The 19,621-nt window shown below is 34.9% G+C and overlaps 1 protein-coding gene across 1 annotated transcript in view; it reads left to right on the top strand.

Annotated features, from left to right (window-relative positions):
- EPHA6 (EPH receptor A6) overlaps positions 1-19,621 on the top strand; it is an 839,959-nt gene that overhangs the window by 644,075 nt on the left and 176,263 nt on the right. The window contains exon 11 of the mRNA XM_063078754.1: positions 4,950-5,135. Within this exon, the coding sequence (XP_062934824.1) occupies positions 4,950-5,135 (186 nt within the window). The remainder of the gene's footprint in view (positions 1-4,949; positions 5,136-19,621) is intronic.

Here is a 19,621-nt window from a genome sequence, read left to right as displayed (position 1 = left end):
CTCAAGGCCAAATGGGCTGTAACCAAGCATTGTGGAGAATGCAGTTGTTTCTGGATTTGAAGCCAAGATGCACAGTTGATGGGTCTGCCACCTGGGTGCAAGTCTGTATTCTCAAAACAACCTCCTAGATCTTGGGCTCCACCAGGTTTTCACAGTCCCCTACCTGAATCCAAAGGCTCCCACAAGGAGAATATCGTCCATGAGTAGGTGCAGAATTCTTGTTGCAGAGAGATATGAGCAGGTGATCGCTTTTCCACCATCTTGCTGATGTCACCCCCTGGATATCTGTTCTAACTCGCTCCTCTTCACTCTGTTGGTGAAGAACCACTCCAGCCCTAGGGTTATTGGGATGGCCAAACACACAATGCTCTACATTAGAGGGATGAAGTTGACACATATTTATTAATCTCATACACTCATAGCCCGGAGGAGGAAGACACCACATACAACTTTCAGCGATACACGGGATTATACTTGGGAACAGAGTAAGCAAGCATAAGTGTGGTAGACAGGCTTTATAGCATCAAGTGAGTGGAGTATCCCCTGATTCCTACAGGTGAATGTGATTGGCTTGTTTGAACCATTCCATAGACTGGCAGGGAACTGAAAACTTTTAGTCAGGGATGAGGAGGAACTACACCTGGTCTGTTTGATAAGGAGGGTTATTTGGCTCCAAGACCTTATCTGCAGGAGCAGAGTGGGGAGGGAAGCTGGCAGTAGGGCTATTTGATTCCCTCCCAGGTTCTCCCAACTATCACAGAAGCCATAATATTGGGTCTTAAAGGGAGAGGAAACTAGAATGAGAATAAAACTATAATTGTTTTTTTTTTTTAAGTAGCACTCATTTTAGTCAAGAAACAAAGAGATGTTTGGTATTTTTGGTGGCACAGTGACCTTTCCTTTGTCTGAGCTTAGACAAAATTATGAAGGGGCCCTGCTCTGTCTCATTTTACCATGGTCTCAGAGTAGTCTTGTCTGAGGTGGGTATTATATCCAATAGGAAAATAAAATAGCCTCTCTGTGAGAGCCAGGCCAGCTTCCAAATGTCAGAGGCTGCTATTTTTTTTCTTTTGCAATTAGAAGGACCTGTTGATGGTGCGAGGCTAAATTAGATGAGTCAGTCAAGGAACATTTTCTGAAGGAGGGACATCAAAGCTTGGCCTGTCTCATCAGGAGCCATCCACATAGAGAAAGAAGGTGGACAAGAGGAGGAAGGGAGACATTCCTGTCACAGGGAAACGGTGGGTGTGAGGAAAGAAACATCTGATCACAGCTGACAGACATGAGAAAATGCCATCAGGATCATGTCTCTTTGCTTCAGTGACTCTTGAGGGTTGGAGGCGGGGGAGTACCAGAATCTCAGAATGTGGGAAGTAAAATTTTGGAAAGCCTCCAATTGATCATGCTACAACAGTCCTCCAAGATGGATTGTCCCTCACCACTCCCACCCTCCTCTCACAGTTTTAGTTCAATTATACAGGCTTTATGTGGAAAATCCAATACTAATTGATGTTTTAATATGATCCTGTATGTTATAGAACAAAATTGCTTGTCCATAAAGGTTTGCCAACACCCAGGGAGATAAATGGGGTTGTTAGCTAGTGAATGGGCTGTCAGAGGCAGAAGATCAATTATCCTAGATATAATTTTCCTTGCTCTCTTGAAACTAGATAGACCGAAGTGATTTTTCCAGACCATCTAACATAGAACATATTTGATCTAGATCTCCATTTCCAGTTAATAGTGAAGGATTCCTAGGATATGGTTTTGTCATTTTATCCACCTGTTCATATCCAGGTGGTGTGTTTGAACACTTTACAATAGGTGGTTTGAAGATACCATTGTTACCAATCGGAAATTTAGCATAGTAACATAAGAAAATATTAGCAATGATAAACAGCCCAGACAGCAGAGAACAGTGGTTACAAACATGGACTCTGGAGCTAGGCAGACTGGGTTCATATGACAGCTCTACCATCTTCTATTTGTGTCACTGTGGACAAGTTACTTAGCTCATGTGCCTCGGTTTCCTCTTCTATAAAATAGGATAATACCAGTAACTACCTCAAAGTTTTCTTGTAAAGATTAAAATATACATTAAGTTCTTAGATCTTAATGCACATAATAAGCACTATATAAATGCTAGCTTTGTAATAATGATTGCAATTGTATATTGAAAAAGAAAAAAAAAGTAGTTAACACCGTATTCCTATAGTTAATGAGTTAATTATCCACTAACTAATATATATAAATGTTCATAGATCTTATTGAGGAATGACTTCTCTTATTTACAGTTATATACAGGACCTCCACTCTTCTTACAAGGACAACCGCATAATGAATCCATCATTTCAGATATAATGGCAATATCTGAAATTATGCATTTAATTTAAAATATTTTTTCCAATCAGTCGGATATATCTGATACATCCAGGCTTACTGCGGAAAAGTTTAAGTAAATTCTGTGACTGAGCTTTTTGAACTTTGCCTAAAGAATGCACTAGGAGTCTTGGATCTTTAATTGAGGCAACTATATTTAGTGCCACTGAAATAAGTGTGATAACAGCTTGATATAAAGCTTGACATGAAGAAAACACCTGCCTGGTGCTAATAAGATACATGAATTTCAGACAACAGAAAACCAAAGAAAATTACTACTATGTCTGTCTTGATAAAATACTAACAGAGTTCTCATTCATTTCATTATATTCAAAAGTTTATCTGAATTCCTATGAAATGTGAACAGAAAAATCACATTATACTATATGGGCTGATGGAAGGTGAGGGGTTTTAAAATATTGCTGAATCTTTATACATACTAGCTGATTTATTAAGGCAAAGAAGAAAAAAAGAAAAGTATGTTTTGTCCTGGATATCCATTAGAACAGACCACAGTGATCTGAGGATGAATTTCAAGTATCTTAATAGGCCTCTATAGATCAGGCATTAGTTTAAACACATACACCTTTTCTCTCAAGGGCAATGGCCTTAATAGAAAAATGTTGAAAATTTTCGTCCATTGTTATTTTTTTATGCACAAGAGAAAATCTTTGGAAAAACTGCAAACAGAACTGAAAAACTACAGCTTCTTTTTAGAAATAAGAACATCTATCCTCCAACAGGTTCAGAGCATCATTAAGTAAAAAATGTTATTCCTGTCTTTGATGCCAAATTTATGCAGGATTTGTAAAACCCCAATATCATATCCACTGAATTTTCTAGGGACCACAGTCTAGTCAGTATTTTTTGTTTGCTTGCTTTTTTGTTTATTTGTTTTACATATATAGAACAAACTTTCTTGTTAGACTGCTTTCTACTTGTAATGAACATGTATACACATCTTTCTTAGGAAGCAAAGTTTTGTCTTGTTTTCTTCCAAGCTATTCTCTTTTTTACTTAAAAAACATCTTAGTACCTACACCGAAAGGGAATTAAATATTCATGAATAGTCAGCATTTAGTTGACTATGATGAATTGGTTCAAACATAGAATGGATAATTGAAATCTGTGCTACTGCAAAATTTTAACTTAATTCTCTACATTTAACTCATATTGCATCTAACAGTTGACCAGAGATGCTAACAGACCAACTGAAGATATTTTAATTTCCATTTTTTCACCCTTCCAAAGATTTAGCTAACTTAAACCACTTTATGAATTGCATTTTACAATTTATAAGCCTTTTCCCATGTATTACACTTTTGATTTTCTCAATATCCTTTCACAAAAGGATGTTATAGAAGTATGGAAGGTTTTATCATCGTGACTTTATAGATGAATTAATTGGGGATCAAACATTATGCTCTTAAATAAATTCAGGTGATTAAAAATAAATATATAAATGCAGGTAATCATCTCTAGAAGAATTATGAATGGAATTTCAAGACTTGCTGAATTTATCACATTGCACTGAGAAAGCCTATGACCTTCCAACCCACGATAACCACCCCCATCTCCTTGCTGCCCTGTGTCCACATCATTCTTTCACTGTTTCTGAACTTTGCATCTTTGTCTTCACTTTCCTCACTCTTTTTGTGCACCCCTGTGTTGAATGTCACTCCTCTTGAATATCCAAATCCTGCCCTTCATTCAAGGTCCAGGATAAGTTCCAACTCCTCCAGGAAGTCTCCCAGCCCCCACTGTTCTTAACAAATACAGCATTTACAGGAATTGGTTCTTAACTTCTTATGTGTTTTATTTATGGTCATCTAAATTATCCTGCCAGACTATAAGCTTCTAAGAACAGAGACCAACTTCTATATTTCTTTGAAACTCATAGAACTCTAGCACTAGATATATATGCAGTAAATGCTTGACCAATATTTTGTTATCATTTAACCTACCCAATAGAGAAAGTGCTGAACCATAACTCATCTTACCGTATTTGTGTTTCTATCCATGTGGCTCATAATTTGAGCTGTATAATCATTTATTACATGTGAGTTCATTATAGTTTTTCAATATGTTCATACACCAATTGATCCTAATGTAGATTTCTAATGGTCAGTGAGACCCAGGCATACGGCCTACGGCATCAAATTAACTGCACATGCCTGATGGATTCCCTGAATAGAGCTGGCATTTGGCTCATATATCAGAATTGAGAACAGAAACAGGAAGTGTTATGCAGTTATTCCTTCTCTGTAAAATTACATTAGCATCACCCCTTCTGCTAGTCATAATTTCTCAATAGATCAGAGAAAACTATCAATGATAGTTCCTGTGGTAAAGCATATGAAAATGCAGTCCGTTATTCATCATAAATGCTGCTGATCAAGCATATTGTCCTCACAAACTTAATTTTAAGAAAGAAATCTTCATCTGAAAATAACAGACTTGATAATCATTATGTTAAAAAAAAAAACAGGATGGTACTGTATGATAATTTTATTCTTCCGAAATGTAAGTATTCAGTTTAAACAAATAATGGTTTTTGTTTATGTTTTAAGGTGAATTTGGAGAAGTCTGCAGTGGGCGTTTGAAGACCCCAGGGAAAAGAGAGATCCCAGTTGCCATTAAAACTTTGAAAGGTGGCCACATGGATCGGCAAAGAAGAGATTTTCTCAGAGAAGCTAGTATCATGGGTCAGTTTGACCACCCAAATATCATTCGCCTAGAAGGTGTTGTCACAAAAAGTAAGTCACTGGTTTTCTTTATTGTTTATTAAGAAGGAAAAAAAAGTGTAATAACAATACCACAGTCATTAAAGGGATAACATAACTCATATATCATCTTCTGATATCATTTCTCAGAGTCGTGATACTTACTAGGCTATGACATTATCAGAGTTTGCATTGGTTACCAAACAGCTTCGAAATGGTATTACCTGTAAATCATTGCTAATTTTACTTGAAGTAATGAATCAAGAGTAAAGGGTTATATGTTTTTTTCTAAATGTGAATATCAATAGAAGAAATAGTTTCAGTATTTTGGGTCATTAACGTAAAATACTTCTATTTAGAAATAAATTTTATATAAAAATATAGAATGCTTTGTATGCTGTAAAAATTTTAAGCAAAAAGTTCTATAAGGAACCCATCTACATAAATGACATTAAAAATAAATTATTATAAATTGTATAAAATTAAGAGAAGCATTACCATTTCTGAGAGAAAAATCCTGCTTTTACAGAAGTAATGGGTTCAAAACCATTTCTTTGAAAGGAAAGTTTTTAAAAAACCCAAAATTAGTCATATAATCTAAGAAATAAATTGCTATATATTCACTTTTATTTTATTTTATTTGAATGATGATAGTGTATAAAATATAACAATATTTCTCCTTATTTCATTCACTAATGAATTATAATATATAAAACCCAATGCAGAATGACATTAAAAATTTTATTAAAAATAATTTAAATACCTGAGAGACATTTTTCTTTCATAAAACTGAAATTTATTTTAAAACCATACAAATGAAATTGAAATTTTATGTAATATTTGGAAGGAAGAAAGTGTAAAAGCTTACTAAAACATGTAGTTGACTCTGTGTCTGAAATTCCTAAATCCTTCCCACATGGCATTGGCCAACATGCTACCCAAGGGGATCAGAAGATTACTGATAGCCATGAGATTTGGAGAACAGAAAAGAGTGCTTTTGATGACAGGTGTTTTGGTGGGCTGTTACTTTAGTGGCCTTCATAGGGCCTTTCAGTATTTATGACATTGCATAGTTCTCTCGCACATTAACTATGGGCTTGTCCTGGTGACTAGTCTTAGCCAATAGGACATTAACAAGTATAATACAAGTGAAAGCATCTTACATGTTTGCACATTGGAGCTTGTCCTCTTGCAACACTCCTTCCTGGAACCCAGCATCTATTCTCAGTGAATGTCATCTATCTGGTAAGGCCACATGCAGTACTGCAAAGAGAAGAACTCAGAGACACCAGTCAATAGTCCCATCTGAGCTCCCAGTAGAAGGCACTGAATGCCATCCTTGTAAGTGAACCATCTCAGAAGTTAGAAATTTACCCCCACCCCCACCAGATGGCTGCAGCTGTGGTCAACATCTTATGGAGAAAATAAACCACCTAACTCAGTTCCGTCCACCCATAAACTCATGAGATAACAAAATGGTTGTTGTTTTAAGCACTAAATTTTGGATGATTTGTTAGATAACTAAACAAATGGACCCCAATTTGAATTCTGCTCATGTCTATTAAGACTTATGCATCTATGGGTAAATTACTTAACATCTCTGTTCTTTACTTCTACATCTATAAAATGAGACTGAAATAACCTCTACTCCATAAGAAGGCTGTAAAAATTAAATTTGTAAATGTATAATGCATTTAGTATTCTTTGTGGGTCCTAGTTAGCTATTCTACCAGGTCTAACAGTCTCTTCTAAAAATGAGACCATTTACACAAAAAATGATTACATTGTGTAATGTTGAATATACTAATTATCCTGATTTGAGCATCACATATTGCACACGGTTATGGACAATCAATGCTATACCCCACAGATATGTACAATCATTTATATTTCAATAAATAAAATTTTTTAAAAAGAGACCGGTGTCCTCTACTTAGCCAAATTTGTATCATTCATGTCTTAAAAAAAAAAAAATTAAATGAAAGAAAATAAAATCCCATTTCTGTTATAATAAAAATGATTGAGAAAGGATAGATTCAGTATGCTTTTGAGTTGCAATCACCATTACAGTTTTTACTTGTAAGAGTGGTATGGTGCTGCCAAGATGGGTGGTGGGATTAGAGAAAGGAATAATTCCCGAAAAGATGAGTGGGCATATTTATACTGTTATCACTGTGATTCAAATGCAATGGGATTATTAGGAGAAAGGCAATAAATAAATGAATGTCTCCTTCCCATAAATACATGGTAATTGTTCCAAGATTGCCTTTAAGTAGCTAAGAGATAGCTAGCAATTAATGCTCTCTAAGGACTACCCCATTGCATAAAAGATAATAGTGATGAAGATAACGAAGCAGTACACATTTATAAGGGCATGTTTTTAGAGTATCCTGGGGTTCTGAGAAATAAATGAAAGTAATACAAAATTATAGATCAAAATCTTCATTAGATCCTTCTATAAATTTTTAATATGCATACTTTTTTATCTTGTAAAGGTTTCATCTCTGAGAGATATGTACTATAAAGTTCTTGGGAACACTTTTTCTCTTTCACATTTGGGCATATAACTGCTTTTATTTTAAACTTGAAAGTTAGATGATTAAAAGCTATATTATACAAAAAGTGTGTGTGATAAAAGTTGAACCTATTTATTTGATACACATCACAATTTTATTAACCTGCTAAGGTACAACTGATATAAAAAGAGATTAATCAACTATAACCATATGCTTAGCAAATACTTGTTCTCCAAGAGGCAAATAGAAGCCATCAGTTAGAGGACAGATTTGTAGCCATTAGTAGCATAAATAGTAGCAATTTGTAACAGATAATATACACACCAGTGTCATTAACTACATAACCAAAGGAGAAAGAGCCACTCTTCTACAAAGAGATAAGAATTGTGGTTTAATGATGAAGAAATACAGTGCAGTAACCACACTTCAGAAGACTGGATCCTGCAGTTTCAATGCATTATGACAAAAGAACCAAAAAGAGAAATAATGACGTGCTATGTCCCAGCTGAGTAGGTAACAACTAAATTTAGATATATCACCTAAATATCAAATAAATCATAAATCCAGTAAGGAGTAATAGAAGCCAATCAAGATAGCAAACAAATTCCCAAACATGACTTCATTTCATCATAGGCCATTCCTTAAAGATCCTATGGAATGGTATTGAAGCTGTAGCAGAAAGCTCTGGGCCTGCACAAGCTCTTTAAATAATCAGGAATATTGTGGGGTTCTTCCAGAGAGTTTGGTGGGTCCACAAGGAATCTAAGTAAGAGAGTAGATTCAAGCCAGTCACATACATTGTAGTACATGTACAAGAACTGCCTCTCTGGTCCCAGAATTGTATTCTATTTGTCAAGTAATAGACATTCCCCAAGATTTCTACCATCACTGTTGCCACTGATATGATATCTGCTTCTCCACCTGGTTATATTTGGGCAAGTCACATAATCTCTTTAGGCCTCAAGTTTTTCCTCTGCATGAAAGATGGAAAAGTACAGGTTAGACTAGAAAACAGTAAAGGTCACATTTAAACCTAACATTTTCCAACCAAATGATTTTCCATTCCTTTGCCAAAAGGAAAGAGTAATGAGATGCTGGTGAGGATAAATATTCTGTAAATCTGATTCTAATAACAGACATTAGTTTTTTTTGTTTGTTTGTTTTTCCTGAGATTCAGCTACTGTGCTAGATTTTGTTTTCTATTTTCCAAGCAACATTTACTGAGCAACACCAGGTGTCAGGCACCATTGTGATTAAAACCTGGAAAACGAGCAAAGAAGCATTCAGTGATCTTGAGAAGCTCATTTGTTGGTGACAGTCCACAGAAAGCAAATAAGTAGGCCATTATTTCCCAGAACAGTGTGAATGTGCTATTTCAGATACAATTATTCGTTAATTTATTCATTCATTCACTCAGCAAATATTTATTAAGTGCCCATTCTTCTAGTCACTGTTGATATAGTAGTGAAAAAGACAGACCTTTCTACTGAAGGAGAGAAAAAGAAATCTAAATGTATATTAACTTTAGGTTAAGAGCAAAAACCTGAATGCAATGGGGGAGCAAACCATGCCTAGGTGCAGTAGGAGAGTATTCCAGGCAGAGGAAACAACAAGTTTTAAACCTTTGTGCTATGAAAGAATTTGGCAGGTTAGGGGAGCATCAAAAAAGTCTTAAGCAAAGTGTTAAGACTGTAGATTAAATAATGAAAAGAAAAAACCATTGACAAGCAAAATAGTGAGGAGGCTAGTATAATAATCCAAGTGAAAAATAATGAGAAAACAGATTAAATAAGTCAAGATGAAAAGAAAGGAGTAGACTTAAGACCAATTTCCAAGGTTAAATTAAGAGACTTTAGTGATTGCTCAATTGTATACATGGAATGAGGGAGAGGAGATAGTTTAAGTGACTTCCAGGTTTATAGTTTTTGTAAGTAAGAAGATGGAGAGGAAATTCTGGAGAAATAACACATGTAGAGGGAAAATAGTGAATTCTGATTTGGACATGTTAAGTTTCAGGTGTCTGGAACATTCAGTTAGAGACTTTCGGGAGACCTCTGAAGTCTAGCGGGCAGTGAGGACTGCAGTTGCAAATTAAGGAGTACCCAGCAGGGAAGTGATGGTGGGTAGTTGAAGCCATAGGGAGAATGAGTTTACCCAGAAGGTTGATGAAAACTAGAACTAACAAGCAGATTGAAGAAGAAAGCTTATGAAAGACAGAGGAAAGCAACCTGAAAAAGAAAAGAAAGATTTCTAAGAATGAGAGAGATGTTAATAGAATAAAATGAGCTGGGAAGCCTAGTAAGATAAGGATTGAAAAGCATCCACTGAACAGAGCAATCAGGAGGGCAAAATCCATTAAGCAAACTGTGAGGGTCACAGCCAGATTATGATGGACTGCAGATGTGTGGACATGGCTAGCAGGCTGATAGTTTTAAAAATGCAACTTAGATGGGGTTGATTTCTTACTTACATTCTATATGTTAAGTATTCTTTCAGTTATTCATTCATTCAGTATTATTTAGTATGTGCCTAGCTACTATGTGCGAGGCACTGCTCTGAGCATTAGGTATTCAACAGTGAGCAAGAAGGCCAAAGTGCCTTTCCTCCTGGGTCAGGTCCCTGGGTCAACCTCCCTGGTTTCATTCTTCCTGAATCCTAAATTGCTGTTGTGCTGAATGGCAAAGTCATCTCCAAATGTGCTCTCACTTCCCCCATATTTTTCTTTCTTTTCTAAATTCTTAAAAAGATGAGAGAAAAAATATCTACCTGACCTTAAATGGGTAGAGAGGCGATAACTATGATATGAAAAAAGCTATGGTGTCTAGAAGGTTCAGCTTCCTCTGGAGTTACCAGCCTTCCTTTTCTCAATGATGTAAGAGGCAATGTCACTTGATGAAGTAGAAAAGTGAGGTGTTGGTGAATGTTTGAAGTAGCTCCTGAGATGAATATGAAAGCTGATCAGGAAAAGTTAGAAAGATTGTGGGCATCTCTGAGGACTCAGGAACCTGGAGATCATGACAGAAGCTGCTGCCTCAAAGAGCACTGCTATTAATGAGGATAAATTAGTAATTTGGTCAAATTAGTGATTTGATCAAATTATTAATTATTATTAATGAGGATCAAATTATTAATGAGTGATAGGATCAAAGTGGGAAGAGATACAACCCAGTGGAAAAGGAGAAGATGAGAGGTGGCAGAAAGAGAAGAAATGGTAATTTTTCTGTACTTTCTCTCTTCTCCCACTATCCTTAATATTTACTCTTTGCAGCAACATGGATGAACTTAGAAAAAATTATATTAGGTGAAATAAGCCAGGCACAGAAAGAGAGATACCACATGTTCTCACTTACATGTGGGAGCTAATACAAATAAATAAATATACAAACAAACAAGGCAGGGGGGACACAACAATCACAATAATTCCTTGAACTTGTTAAGATAAGTGAACAGATACGATGTTGATGGGGGGGAAGCGGGGAGAAGAAGGGAGGGAAAGGAGGAATTGGTAAAGGGACACGAAAATCAAATACACCGTATACTGATAAATTAAAAAATAAAAAAACTTAAAAATAAATAAAGTTAAATGTTTAAAAGCAAAAAAAAAAAGGTACCAAACAGAAATTAAAATAAAAAAGAAAAGAAAAGAAATAAAGAAATGGTGATTTTTCTGTACTTTGTCTGTTCTCCCACTGTCCTTAATATTTACTCTTTGCTGTTGCTGGAAATAGTGATGAATTATTCTTGTGCAATTTCTGGAATCTCTATGGATTCTCAGGACAATTACTGCAAAGTATTTGCCATTTGGAATTATAATGGATACATATTGATAAACAAAAAATGAACCAAGTGTGACTGTAACATAGTAACAGGATGACATAGCCTGGTGGCCCTGTGTATCACACTCTGTTCAGCAGCACTAGGGCTAATTGGGATCACCAGCTTATTTTCTTTCTGCCAGAGGATTCTCCCCTCCTTATGAGAGAGGATTCTCCCCTCCTTATGAGAGAGGATTCTCCCCTCCTTATAAGAGAGAATAAGCTTCTTCTGTATTCAGGAGGAATTTATTCTTGTCCCTTCAGTGGTTAAGTATATGGGTTTTCTCAAGGTTATTGATTCTGATCACCTTCCTAGATCTACCTCTAACTTACTCCCTCCTTCTGCAATTCTCTCTTGTCCCTAAACCACTCTGCTAATTATTGGGTAGACTGTAATAAGTAGTAACACCTCAGGAAAATCTAATAACAAGTTGTTCAGTGTGAAGGTAACACTCTAAACTGTAAGAGCTAAAAGAGAAAAGGGAATGTAAATACATTTATACAGTCATAATGTTTCCTTTTAATACCTCAGAACAAAATTGAATAAAGTCATCTAGAGGGTAAAATATTATTCATCATCAAAAATTTTAAAAATCTTCCCAAATTATTCATGATACAATTTTTTCTGGGTAAAGAGTATGATCAGTCTGAATTTGGGAAGGGTTATAGATAAACCCATATTACAGGCATGAATGTGCATCCATATATTTAGAATAAAAGAACCAATCTGCCAGGCTATAGGACAAGGCAATCAGTCATTACTGAGGAAGCTTCACCAGTTTCTAATGGTCTGTGTAGGGCTGAATAAAGACCAGTAAAACTCTTAATCATTGAAAATTATTATGGGTCCCCTCTATATGTCATTTCTAGTCAAACATATTATTCATGATATTAATGAATGGAAATCTAGCAAGATCCTCATTTAATCCCATAATGAATATTTTAATTTATGTTTTGTTGGTGATGTTGTTGGAATATGTCACTGACTTTACTTAAATTTTCACTTTGATATAATTTCAGACTTTCAGAAAAAGTTGTGAAAATAATATAGTCTCCATATAACCTTCACTCAGTTTCCGGATTTTAGTACAGTCATGCCTCACTTCACAACAGAGGTATATTCTGAGAAATAGGTCATTAAGCAATTTTGTCATTGTATGAACATCATAGAGTGTACTGACACAAACCTAGATGGCATAGCCTACTACACACCAAGGCTATATGGTATAGCCTGTTTATCCTAGGCCACAAACCTCTACAGCATGTTACTTTACTAAATACTGTAGGCAGTTGTAACACAATGGTATTTGTGTATCTAACCATAAAATAGGTTTGTAAAAATACAGTAAAAAAATATTTTTTAAATGGTACAGTTGTATAGGACACCTACCATGAATAGAGCTTGCAGGACTGGAAATTGCACTGGGTGAGTCAGTGAGTGAGTGGTGAGTGAATGTGAAGGCCTAGGATTACTGTACACTTCTGTGGATTTTAAAAATACTGTACACTTAGGCTACACTAAATTTATAAAAAGTAAAGTAATTGCGCTACAACGTTATGACAGCTGCAATGTTACTAGGCAACAGGAATTTTTCAGCTCCATTGTAATCTTACAGGGCCACCATTGTATATGCAGTCTGTAGTTGACCAAAACATCATTACACAGTACATGATTGTATTTTCCATAACCATAAGATTATTATCAAAACCGAGAAATGAATATCAGTACAGTAATATTTACTAAGCTATAGACTTTCATTCAGGTTTTATCAGCTTTTCTAATGTCCTTTTTTACTGCTCCAGGATCCCACATTGCGTTCGGTTATCACATCTCCTTAGTGTCTTCCAGTTCTACAAATCTGTGACAATTCTTCTTCAATTTTTTCCTGTCTTTCATGACCTTGACACATTTCAAGAGTACCAACCAGTTATTTTGTAGAATGTCCCTCATTTTGGATGTGTCTATTGTTTCTCATAATTAGATTGTGGTTATACACTTTTTCGCAGAAACATCACAGAAATTATATATCCTTCTCAGTGAATGGTATCAGCAAGTACATGATATCTGCTTACCTTATTTCTGGGGATATTAGCATGGATCACTCAGCTAAGAGATTATCTTATAGATTACTCCACTCTGAAGTTACTTTTTCCCCTTTTATAAATAATATGTATCTGGGGAAGAGACAATTTTGACTATGCAAATTTTCTGTGTCTCCTCAGACTTTTACTGACTAATTTTATCATCTGTAAGTAGATCTTGCCTGAAACAATCATTTCTGTGGTATTCTATTGCTGATTTTTCTATTTCTTTCCTTCTGTGTTTAATTGGAATTCTTTAGGGAAGATGTATATTTCGGAATGTTCTATAAATGGAATTATACAACATGTAGCCTTTTGGGTCTGGCTTGATTCACTTAGCAGAACGCACTTGAGATTCATTCACCTTTGTTCTTATTGTTGTTAAGCAGCATTCCTTTGTATGCATGCACCATAGTTTGGTTTTGCATTCAATGATTGAAAGACAACTGGGGTTGTGGGATTATTAATACAACTGCTGTGAACATTCATGTACCAGTTTTTATGTAAACATAGATTTACATTTATTTTGGGTAAATACCTAGCAGTGGAATGACTGTCATATGGTAAATATATGTTTAACTTTGTAAAAAACTGCCAAAATCTTTTCCAAATGGGATGCTACATTTTGCATTCCCACTAGTAATTATGAGAATTTCAGTTGCTCTGCATCTTTGACAGCACTTGGTATTGTCACACTTTCACCAATGTGAGACATTCTAGTGAATGAATATACAATGGTATCTTAGTGTTGAATTTCCATTTCCCCAATGACTAATGATTTTGAGCATCTTTCCATACGTTCTTTCGCTATCCATACATCTTCTTTGGTGAAGTGTGTCCACATTTTTGCCGACTTTTAAAAATTGGGTTTTTTTCTTTTCTTAACAGTGAGTTTTTAAAGTTTTATGAAAATATTTTCTAGATACAGTCCTTTGTCAGGAATGTGATTTGTAGATATTTTTCTAATTTGTAGATTGTCTTTTCATTGTCTGAACAATGCCTTTTGCAGAGTAGGTTTTGTAAAAATTTTACAAAATCTATTTTATGACCTTTTTTTAATGGATTGTGCTTTTGGTGTGGTATATAAAAACTCTTTACCTAAAACAAGGTTTTCTCTTCTACTGTCCTCTAGAAGTTTTATAATTTTACACTTTACATATAGGTCTATGATGCATTTTAAGTAAATTTTTGTATAAGGTATGAGGTATGGGTCAATTCATTTTTTGCATATGAATCATTTCATTACCATTTATTGAATCAAAATTTTTTTGAAATATAAAGCATTGTTGCCCCTCATTTTAAAATTCCCTTCTTTGCTTAAAATCCTTCAGTGGCTTTCCTTTACCCACAAGATAAAATTTAAGCTCCAGAATATAGAAATTCAAGGATTTTTATTATTGGCCCCTACTCAAACATATTATTAGCTTAATCTCCTGCCTTCTCTACCTCTTAGTTTATCTTCTGTTAGCAGTGCATTAGTCGTTCCCCCGAACACCCATGCTGTGTCTTACCCCAAATATTTGGTCATGTTTTACCCTCTTTTTGGAAAACTCTCCCTGTCCCCTGCCCCTATCACTCTTATCTAAACCAGCAAACTCTACATATGAGTGGTAACTGCTCTTATATTAAACATCCTTTCTTCATCTCTACTGAGTTAGATATCCATATTGCACTTCACATGTTGGACTATGATTACCATTTATATATATGGCTCAAAAGTCTTGTTTTCTTAGCCCTTGCCCCCATAATACTAGATCTTCAGCAGCTTTTTCAGATACTCCTCAGTTTTTTCTTGGACAGTCCACCAGACTTTTAGGGGCAGCAATGCAGCATCTACACTGTCTCCCTCCCCTGTTAGGACTCCCTCTCACACACTGCCTCCCACAGCACTTGTAGAAGCTCCACCCAACCCAGCTGCCCATCAATAGAATAAAACTCTCTGTCATTCATGGATTTATCCACAATTTTGCTGGGCTCTGTGCTGAGTGAAGCAAGGAGATAGACTTTCTCTGTCCATTTGGTGTTTCAGTTTGTCTCTTGGATACCAAAGAGGATCTCGTGTACTCAGAGTAGCCAAAATCTGTCTGAAACATTTTCATTTAGTTTATGATGATCCTGATAATAAAGCACTGAACTCAATGCTCTGGCCAGCCCACTTTCTCCATTTGATCTTAATCTTTTTTGCCATTCCACCTCACTGTCCCCTCCATCTCCTCCTACCCAAATCTCTCATATATACCCCGATATATATATTAAATGTATTTGCTTTGGGGGGGATGGGGGTTTGAGGAGGCCATGAACTGTTGAGAAAAGACTTTATTGTATTTATTGTGGTGTGCAGCATATTGCTAAGTATACATTGTACACTAAGTACATATGGATAAAAGAAAATGGCAAGAAAAAGAAAAAGGAAGGGAAAGAAGGAAACTAATTTTTGAAAAGCTTCAAGCCCAATTATAAATTTTAACACTCTAATGTTAGTCACATTTATGTGAAATTGGAGGCTTTTCTTAGAATTACTTCTCTGTATTTTTGCAATTTCTCCTACCTCTGAACTGCAATCATATTTTAGATGTTTTTCTCCTTTGAAATTTTAACTATCTACATTACATTATAATTATTTAGTTACATGTCTTTTTTTACTGTAGACCAGAATCAACTTGAAAGCAGAATCACAACTAATTCATTTTATAGTCCCCCATATTACCTAGTCTGTATCTTACATATTCTAGCACTCAATCCCACCTTTGGAATGGATACAGAAATCCAGTATTGTGTTTTTTAGGCCTGAAAAATAAAAGTAGGCACACCTTAGTTCACTTATGATTGAGATAAAGCAAAAGAATGATGTGAATTTATTGACATTTTTATTAGGTTACATCAATCACTGGGAGTGTATTTATTCATTTTCTGCTCATCACAAATGTCAACCAAAGACATCAGTGACTTTTTTTCTCCTTTTCATTTAGATACAGTGGCTGTTTAAGAATTCTTACTCCTGAAAATAATACATTGACCTTTCCCCTAAACATTAATAAGCATAATTCTCTTGAAATAAGTACAGTTTTCATTTTGGCATAGCCATATATTATACGGGACATGCTATTAGTATTTGGTATAGCAATCCATAAATACGACAAGCTATAGCACCTCTGTGACTTTGTCACTATTTCATATACCTAATGACTGAAATATTCCATTACACTCAAATGAAAGTATACAAAAATGCCTTCCATTAGCTACAGTTTCTGTGGCTTAATAATTTATTTAATATAGATTATATCTCATTGCAAGAAATTCCGGGATATTCCCTGGGGAAGAGAGGTCTGGAAAGGAAGTACAAGACTGCTGGAGGGACTTGAGCGAAGAGAGATCTGCTTAAAGAGAAAAGAATCAAGGGTGAGCCTGCTGGGATTCTTTAATTTGTTACAAAGAAAATAGAGAAATTAGTTATTTCTTCAAAGAGGATATGTATTAATATAATTATTTCTTACATGTTAACTAAATAAATCTGCTAAAACAAAAATAAAATCTTCACTCCTGTCAACTCCAATGTTTGAAATTGTTCTGCTTAGTAGAACAGTGTTCCTAGGTCACAGAGCTGATTGGTAACAGACACAGAAATATTTCACACAAACTACCTCCAAGTGGAAAATTTGGAAGACCGTATTTATCAAATGATGAAAGTTTTAATTATCCAACACATACATAAACTTAAAAGTACTATTTTTATAAGATGGAGCAAATGAAACAGTTCAGTTCCTGTAACTTGAATAATGCTACCCGTTCTCTGGTATATTCGCCAGATTTTTGCTGTAGGAAAATTCTTATTTGCTTAGCAGGTTCACCCGTCAGTCTTTTTACTAACTAAAAAAAAATTAAGAACTGGCCAGGAAAGCAGGAAGAAAAAAAGCTTGGTGGGGAAGCTAATATGAATGGAGCAAACCCCTTGCTAAATCAAATTTGAATTCCTTCAATGGCTTATGGAAAACATACTTGTAAATTTAATGGAATGAGGAGTATATTTTTACTTGTGTTAAGGATACTTCCTTTGCAACAGGGAAAAAAAACCTTCTTTTAAAGAATATATTATTCAAAGACAATATGAGAAAAGCCACTCTAAAATTTCTACAATTTAGCATCTTAATAAGTCAATCATGGAAAGACAATATAAATCTACTTCAAATGCTAACCACAGTGGCTAGCATTAGAGGTAGGTATTGCAGTCAATACTAGTTTTGTCCATAAAGTACCTCTTCATTGGTACAGAAATAATAATAAAATAATATTATCGAGTTACAGATGGTGTATATTCTCATTTTTAAAAGCCATAAACTTCTTTTTTTCTTTAATGTCTCATAACCTTTTTATTTCCCCTTAATTGAGCCTTGTCCTACAAAACACTGCCCACAATTGTCAGGTTAGATACACTTATATGAACAGATTTGAGAACCTGTTAATATATCCTTTGTGACTCTCTAGGGCCTTGAATTAAAGACATTTTTCCAGACTAATGCAATTCCCTTGTAATTATTTGTCCTGCTTTCACTCTCACCCCCACCACAACCCATTCTTTATTCTCAGCCAGAGTGATCTTTGTGAAATAAATGTTTGCAAACTACTCAGAAAAACAAACCAAAAAATACCCAGTCTTTACTTTGGCCTACAAGATGGTCTGCACCCTGCTTACTTCTCAGATGTTATCCTCTTCCTCTCTCCCCTCCTAACCCACAGTGCTCCAGAGCAGCTGTGTGTCTCGAAGACACTGATGTCACTGACTGCCATGACCCTCCCACATATCCTCCCAAAGGTGCTTCTGAAAACCTGGGAAACCCTACCTAAATCTAAGGTAGCCCTCCTGCCCACCCCCAGACATTCTTGATCTTGCATCTTTGTCCTATTTTTTTTCCTTTGAATGTATAATCCTGTGAAATTAAATAGGATTCATTCTATGTGTTCTGAGTATCCTGCAAGAAGGAAAGTTCTAGCATACACAGAAGTAGACAATCAGCAGAGAGAGACTTTATAAATGAATTAACCATTTTAAGCAACGATATCACTAAACAATATTATACTAGCATTTCTGGAATTTCATGCATTCTGGAATTTCAGTTTTACTCATGCCTTTATTTTGGCACATTCCTAAATAACGGATTATTTAGACCAAACAAATTTTCATTTTAAAAATAAAAATAAAATGTAGACCACAACAGAACTGTGTGTGTTCTATAGGATATTTTTATAGCATATCAAATTGGATATAACAAAATTCCTACCTTTGTATAATTATCTATAAACCAGACTATAATTAATCTAAATATACTGGAATTGGGGTTATGTAGTAAATAATGGAACACTGCATATGCTAAGGATTACATAGAGAAGTCTTTCCAGTTTAGATGGATTAGCCTGTATGCAAAATAGTTAATAAAATGAACCCTAAAGTAAAGCTTAAAGCAAGACATATTTAAAGAGTAAGTTAATTTTACCACGCATGTTTACTGGAAAACAAGATGAATTGTTTTTTAATTAAATTGATTCCCAAATAACAAACTTGTCATCAACTTGATGGGTTTTTTTGTTCAATAAAATTATTTTCTAAACCAAGTTTATTGTCTGGGAGAGAACACATTAAAAATATAATAGTGTTTATCTTTGAGTTACAGGTTTGGGATAATTTTTCTTCATTTTCATTTTTGTACTTTTGTGTATCATCTGGGTTTGCTACAATAAACAAATATTGTGTTGGTATTTTGTTTCTAAGCTATGATGAAAGATTTATTTATATTAAATTTAACAATCTTATGAAATTGACATTTTTATACTTCAGTATGGTTGACTGTAAGAGATTTCATATGGTTTCACCTGAGAATTAGGTTTCATTTCTAAAAATCTCATTTTGCATGTGAGTTAGCCAACTCACAAATGGAATGTTATGTGTACATACAATATTTTTGTTATAACTGAGCCCTGGAAAAAATTGAGGCAAATATCTTGCCAAATTGAATAGTAATTTAATCTGTGACGTAAATCTAATTCATGCTAATTTAAGGAAAAACAGAAGTGATTTCTTGGGTCACATAATTGAAAAGTCTGAGAGTAATCC

This window comes from Cynocephalus volans, chromosome 1 (genome assembly GCF_027409185.1).
Source record: "Cynocephalus volans isolate mCynVol1 chromosome 1, mCynVol1.pri, whole genome shotgun sequence".
Taxonomy (NCBI): Eukaryota; Metazoa; Chordata; class Mammalia; order Dermoptera; family Cynocephalidae; genus Cynocephalus; species Cynocephalus volans.
The sequence above is the reverse complement of the archived record's forward strand: the minus strand, read 5'-3'. Positions and strand labels throughout refer to the sequence as shown.